Here is a 6,901-nt window from a genome sequence, read left to right on the forward strand (position 1 = left end):
AGACTCGCTTGAGCCTGGAAGTTGGAGGTTGCTGTGAGCTGTGGTGCCACGGCCCTCTACCCAGGGGGACAGCTTGAGGCTCTGTCTCAAAGAAAAGAAAAAAAAAATTTTTTTTTTTTCTGAAGCAGAGTCTTCCTCTGTTGCCCAAGTTAGAGTGCTGTGATGTCATCATAGTTCATGGAAACCTCAAACTCCTGGGCTCAAGTGATCCTCCTGTCTCAGCCTCCAGAGTAGCTGGGAGACTACAAATACACGCCACCACACCCAGCTAATTTGTCTGTTTTGTAGAGATGAGGTCTCATTCAATCTGGTCTTAAATTCCCAGCCTCAAGCAATCTTCCTGCCTGTCTCTCGTAGTGCTAGATTTATAGATATGAACTTCCATACCTGATCAATAATATATTTTTACATATAATTTTTTATATTTCTATAACTTCCCGTTCTATTTAAATCTGTCAACAAATATTTGAATACATACTGTGTGCCTATTAATTTTTTGGTTTTTCTGTCCCTCCTCCTCTCCTGGGCTCTAAAGTGACAAAAGTTAAATTGATTGCCATTGTCCTACAAGTCACGAAGCTTTGTCTTTACCCCCATCTCTGCCATTTGTTCCACCTGCATCTGCCCATCTTCCTCTGATGGGACACAGCTGACTGGCACACCCAGCCATGATTGATTTTTGAGTATTACAATTCATTTTTTTTCCTTATGGTTATTCAATTTATCCAGCAACAGTTATTGAAAAACCATTCTTTCCTACACTGCTCTGAGAGGTATTACTTTCATCCTAAGTCAGACATACATTTATAGTCATACATTGCTTAACAACGGGGATACATTCTGAGAAATGCACCATAGGCAATTCCTTGTTGGAACATTGTAGAATGAACTTATACAAACCTAGATGGTGTAGCCTACTTCACCCTTGGGCTACAAGGTACATCCTATTTCTCTTAGGCTATAAACCTGTGCAGCATGTTACTGTACTGCATACTGTAGGCAATTGTAACACAATGGTATTTGATGGTATTTGTGTATCTAAACAAAGAAAGGGACAGAAATGATATAGCGCAAAAAATTTAAAAATAGCACACCTGCATAGGGCACTTATGAATGAAGCACACAAGAAAGGTGAGTAAGTGGTGAGAGAATGTGAAGGCTTTTTTCTACATTAAGATTAAAAATTTTGTAGAGCACCAACCCCATATGCTAGAGGTGGCAGGTTCAAACCCAGCCCTGGCCAAAACTGCAAAAAAAAAAAAAGAACATAAAATAAAAATAAATAAATAAAAACAAAAAAAAATGTACATAGTTACCATTCAATAAAATAATAATAATAATAGTAAAAAGATTAAAAATTTTGGCTCAGTGCCTGTAGCACAGTGGTTACATGAGCTCTGTGAGCTCTGATACCACAGCACTCTACCAAGGGCAACATAGTGACACTCTGTCTCAAAAAAAAAAAATGATCCTTGATAGGATGGCCTTGCTAATAAACTAACAGAAAAACAATGGAGAAAACTCATGGCACATGCCAGGTGGGGTGGTTCACACCTGTAATCCCAGCACTCTGGGAGGCTGAGGCAGGTGGATTGCCTGAGCTCATGGGTTTGAGATCAGCCTGAGTAAGAATAAGACTGCAAGAAAGGTAAACATTATAATTCTGAATAGATGGCTAAATTGTTTGTTCAACTTCAGACAATGGGAGTCTAAGGCAATGGTAAGAAATCCAAATGGGGGTGTGTCACAGGTATTGTTAGCAGGAAATACCTGAGTACACCTGTGAGTGTGTGTGTGGCTGCTTTTGCACATGTAGAGTATTTGGAACACAGTAGGTGTGGAAGTGGGGTGAGGGTGACTGTGCATTCACTGCTTGAGAAAAGCAACAACTCTAGTGACACAAGGCCTCTGGGCCTGATGGACAACTTCCCATAGACTCACAGACTCAGCAGAACTCTTGCCTACTCCCTGAGGGTAGGTCAGGAGAGATCTGAAAGGGAGTAAGGGAAGGGGCAGCTATCTTGACCTTGGGCACTTCTACTGCTAGAGTGTCCGGGTCTGGCTTTCCACCGAGTGCTGGCCCAGCACAGATGCTAGGCATAAACAAGAGAGATGCTGAAAATATCTTCTCTGAGAGAGACAAACGCCAGTTGGATAGCACAGTGTCAGTACTAGGAACATTCGATTACAAATCATGAGTTCAGGCTGGGTGTGGTGGCTCACATCTCTAATCCTAGCACCCTGGGAGGCCAAGGCCAGTGGATCACTTGAGCTCAGGAGTTGGAGGCCAGCAAGAGTGAGACCCCTTGACTCTACTAAAAATAGAAAAACTTAGCTAGGTGTGGTAGTGCGTGCCTATAGTCTCAGCTACTCTGGAGGCTGAGGCAAGAGGATCTCTTGAACCTAATTTGTGAGCTAGGCTAATGCCTGGCAGTCTACCCAGGGTGACACAGTGAGACTACGTCAAAATAAACAAACAAAAATAAATCATGAGTTCAAGGCGACCCCCTTCCCTTGCTGGGCAAGGAAAGCTATGTGCAGTTTTTTCCCTGGTCTAAACAAAACTGAGATGAACACACAGTCCTCCTTTCTACCCAGCAGGCTTTACTGCTGTAGGTTCCTATGTCCCCTTTTCTACTGGAGTCAGTATTCTCTGTTCTCCTTCCGCTAAGGTCCTCCCCCAGGGGTCAGCACTAGAGTAAGGGAGCAAGTAAGGCATTGGCCCTGGGTGCAAAGACAAGTGGCCAGCCCCCACCCCACCTCTGTTGTTCGCCAAGATGACTTTAAAAAATTCTTTATGATACATATTTTTATTGTAGCAAAATATACATAATATCAATTTCCCATTTCAACCATTTTTAAGTGTAAGGGACAGTGGCATTAAGTACATTCACATTGTGCAACAATACCATTTTTTAATTACCTTAAATATTCCTTAAATATCGTAAATTGTGATTATTGAGTTTTGGGGTGCCGCAGTAAACTATACGCCCCAGGCGAGTGCCTGAGTCGCCTTGGCCTAGTGCCCAGCGGTGCCTCTCTCTTAGCCAGAGGATCCTACTAACAGTTTCTCCCTTGGAGCGGCAGCAAGAGTTATTCCAGTGGTGATCAGGCCACCGAGGATGTCCTTCTAGACAGCCATCCACGAAGGGTAGACGTGTTCCGCCCGCATCTGCCTATCCTCCTCCTCCTCCTCCCGCGACCCGACACACCTGGCCGGCGCGCCCTCTACCTGCCCAGGGCCACCTGGCAGGCAGCTTGCAGCGGCCGGCCCACCCCGCTCGGGTCTGCGGGGGCTTCCTGCCGGCCAATGGGGAGTGGGCTCCCGCGGGCTGGGGCCGCGTCCCTCCCGACGGCCAATGGGAGCGCGGCATGCAAATGAGCAGGTGCGGTGGCGGCTGGCCTGTAGCAGGCGCCCGGCTCACGGCTGTTTAGAGGCGCGTCCGTAGCCCGCCAGCACACGCCGGGGCTCCGAGCCGCGCGCTCAGGTCTCCAGCCATGGCCCCTGCTCCGCCCCCCGCCGCCTCCTTCTCGCCCTCCGAGGTCCAGCGGCGCCTGGCGGCTGGCGCGTGCTGGGTCCGCTGCGGGGCCCGCCTCTACGACCTCACCAGCTTCGTGCAGCACCACCCGGGGGGCGAGCAGCTGCTGCGGGCGAGGGCCGGCCAGGACATTAGCGCCGACCTGGACGGGCCACCGCACAAGCACTCGGCCAACGCGCGCCGCTGGCTGGAGCAGTACTACGTGGGTGAGCTGCAAGGAGACCTGCAGGTACAGTCGGGTCAGGGTCACACTCCCCCAACCTCCCCTCCCCCAACTCTGCTCCTGGACGAGCCCCGATAACTTGCCCTCCAGGAGGACCTAAGGTGACAGCCTCTACCTTTCCCTCCCTCCGCTTCCCCTCTCTTCTCTCCAGGTAACAGGTCATTGTCCCCCTTCCTTCCACCAGCACCTTACTTTTTCTTTTCCAGTGCACTAATATTCCCATCTCCCAAGTTACCCGTCCTTCCAACTTACTTCTTAAGCCCTTGCCCCTGACAACTGAGAACCCAATTTCTGGCCCCAGGCCCCTGCGAGCTCCAGTGTTCCTTCCTCTTCCCTTATCAGCCTCTCCCTCTTCGCAATTGCTTTCCATTTCTGTTTGCTAGCTCACCTGTCCTCCCCTTCTAAGGCTCACCTGTCTTTCCCTCCCCAGCCCACCCCACTTGTTTCAAAGAGGCACCGATAGTAGCTCTTCCCAGCTAGTGTGGTTTCCGGGTGCAGCCTGGGTCTTGTGTGGGTGGAGAGGTCCAGGCAGTGTTGTGGATGGACTGTGTCCTCCAACCTTTCGGGTCTCCCTTTATGTCTTTCCTCCGCGCTGGCTTGGGAGTCCAGAAGAGTCACAGGAAAAGCACAAACCAGTTTTGCAAAGGAAAGGGAAAGCACCCCGACCCAGACAGTGTGCTAAGGTGCACATGGCTGTGCGGGACAAGCTCACTGTGGTGTTTAAGCCGTTGCCTGACTCTGGGGTAGGTTTTGTTATTCCCATCTTAGAATGTGAAATCAGAGCTCAGAGGGGCTGTACAAATGTGTCTAAGGTGGAGCAGCTAGTTAGTGGAAAAGCCAAGTGTCTGACTCAAAATCAAGGCTGGCCCCATTCTGAGAGTTCTCATGGGCAGGGAGACAGGGTCTGTCTCCTGACTTCTTGGGCATTCCCCAGGCCTGGCTGTGGGACTGGTGACAGTGGAGCCATCATTCTTAAATATACAGTAATCCTCCCTTATCTGAAGGAGATAGATCCCAAGACCCCTAGTGGATGCCTGAAACCACAGATAGTACCAAACCCTTTGTATACTATGGTTCTTCCTATACTATACATACCTATGATGAAGTTCAGTTTAATAAATTAGGCACGTCAGAGATTAACAATAACTAATAAATTAGAACAATCATAACAATAGCTGTAATAAGAGTTATGTGAATGTATGCACCCTCATGCTTGCTGTCTCTCAAAATATATTATTGTACCCACCCTTGTGATGGCGTGAGATGATTAAAATGCCTATGTGATGGGGTGAAGTGAGGTGAATGACATAGGCATTGTGACATAGAGCGAGGTTGCTATTGAAAACCAATTTAAAACAATGAACTGTTTATTTCTGAAGCTTTCCATTTAATATTTTCAGACTGTAGTTGACCTTGAGTAACTGAAACCATGGTTTGTGAAACTGTGGGTGAGAGGGGGCTCCTGTAAGCCAACAGTTGTTACCTGCTACTAGCTTTTGCTTTCAAAAGGAAACCAGCGACTGCTTTTTAAATTTGAGACAGAGCATCATAGCTCACAGCAATCTCAAACTCTTGGGCTTAAGAGATTCTCTTGCCTCAGCCTCCCAGTCCCTGTAGCTGGGACTACAGGCACCCACCACAACGCCTGGCTATTTTTTGGTTGAAGTTGTCATTGTTGTTTAGCAGGCCCAGGCTGGGCTCGAACCCACCAGCCTCGGTGTATGTGGATGGCACCCTACTCACTGAGCTATGGGTGCCAAGCCAACCCAGCAAGTGCTTTTAGATATTTGATTGAAAGGATTTACCACTCACTGTTCCAAGTAGCTCTTCATTGGGTCCTCTTGCCTAATTCTTCAATAACTTATTCAGTCACTAACTTGGTTCCTTAATGGGTCAACAGTGCTACGCTAGGCGTGGAGCCAATGAACAAAACTAATGTGGTTCTTGTCCTCATGGAGCTAACAGGATAATGGGGAAGGAAAGAAATGTACTAATCATGTGATGATTATTTAATTACCTGGTGCTATCAGAGCATGGATCTGGAGTGGAGAGTTCAGGGAGAGCTTCTTTGAGAAAGTAACATTTATGCTGAGAGCTAATTGATGAATAGAGTTTAGCCAGGTGCAGTGTGGTAGGAAGAGCATTCTAGACAAAAGGAACAGCACGTGCAAAAAAGCTCTGCAAGGAAGAGCTTGGAAGTCAAAAGGCAGAAATAAAACCCACGTGACCAGAGGCTGGAAGGCCAGGAGAAGGATGCAGGAGGAGGCCAATGGCCAGCTGAGGCCAGATCACGCAGAGTCTCATAGGCTGTGGTCAGGATTTCAGACTTGATGCTAAGAATGACGGGAAGCCAGGAAAGGGATTCAAGCTGGGGTGTGGTGTGGTCCGATTTGCATCTTTAGAAGAGCACCCAGGCTGCAGTGCCGAGAAGGAATGGAGGGAACGCAAGTAGATGTGAGCGATTAGGCAGGAGACTATTGCGTGGCTGTGAGCAAGGAGACAGAAGGGTAAATTTGGGAGATTTCATAGGTAAGGTGCCAGGACTTATCATTCTGTGGCAGAAGCCCGATTTAATCTAGGAGGCTGGTGCTTGGTGTCAGGTCGTGTTAAGGGGGCAGAAGGTTTAGCAAAGATATGAGAAAAACTGAGTGCAGGAAATAAGAGATTGAGAGCAAAATACTAGAGACAGCCAAGCTTACGGTGGCTCATTGGGCCTGCCCTATGTTGTCACTGTGTCCTGTAGACTTAGGGTGTGGCTTCCCCTCCCAGCATCATCCTGAGTATCACTTTTGCCCTAGACGGCCACACCTGCCAGCTCTGCTATCTCAGCTCTTTGCTTTGCCTCCCCTTACCTGGTTCTCAGGGAGGCTTCTGGGGAAATACTGAGTCCACATTTGCTTCCAACCGCTACACTCACCTGTTGCCCTAAGAGCCCCAGTGTGCCCGCCCTGCAATCACGATTCTTTCTGGGCAAATGTGGGAAAAACTGAAGACCATCATAACAAGGCATCTACAAACCCACAACTGAAGCTTGACCCATGGCCACACCAGCCCAACACTCCAGTTGCCGATGAGCTTCTGCCTACAGATTTCTTTTTTTCCTTTTCTTTTTTTTTTAGATTTTTTTTTTTTTTTTTTT

General features: G+C 47.9%; 1 protein-coding gene across 1 annotated transcript in view; it reads left to right on the forward strand.

Moving 5' to 3' along the window:
- The first annotated feature begins 3,461 nt into the window (after positions 1-3,461).
- FA2H (fatty acid 2-hydroxylase) overlaps positions 3,462-6,901 on the forward strand; it is a 57,494-nt gene continuing 54,054 nt past the window's right edge. Inside the window, exon 1 of the mRNA XM_003791330.1 lies at positions 3,462-3,768. Within this exon, the coding sequence (XP_003791378.1) occupies positions 3,499-3,768 (270 nt within the window). The 5' untranslated portion in view covers positions 3,462-3,498. The remainder of the gene's footprint in view (positions 3,769-6,901) is intronic.

Source organism: Otolemur garnettii, unplaced genomic scaffold (assembly GCF_000181295.1).
Source record: "Otolemur garnettii isolate 467f Iridium unplaced genomic scaffold, OtoGar3 scaffold00047, whole genome shotgun sequence".
In the NCBI taxonomy this organism is placed as follows: Eukaryota; Metazoa; Chordata; class Mammalia; order Primates; family Galagidae; genus Otolemur; species Otolemur garnettii.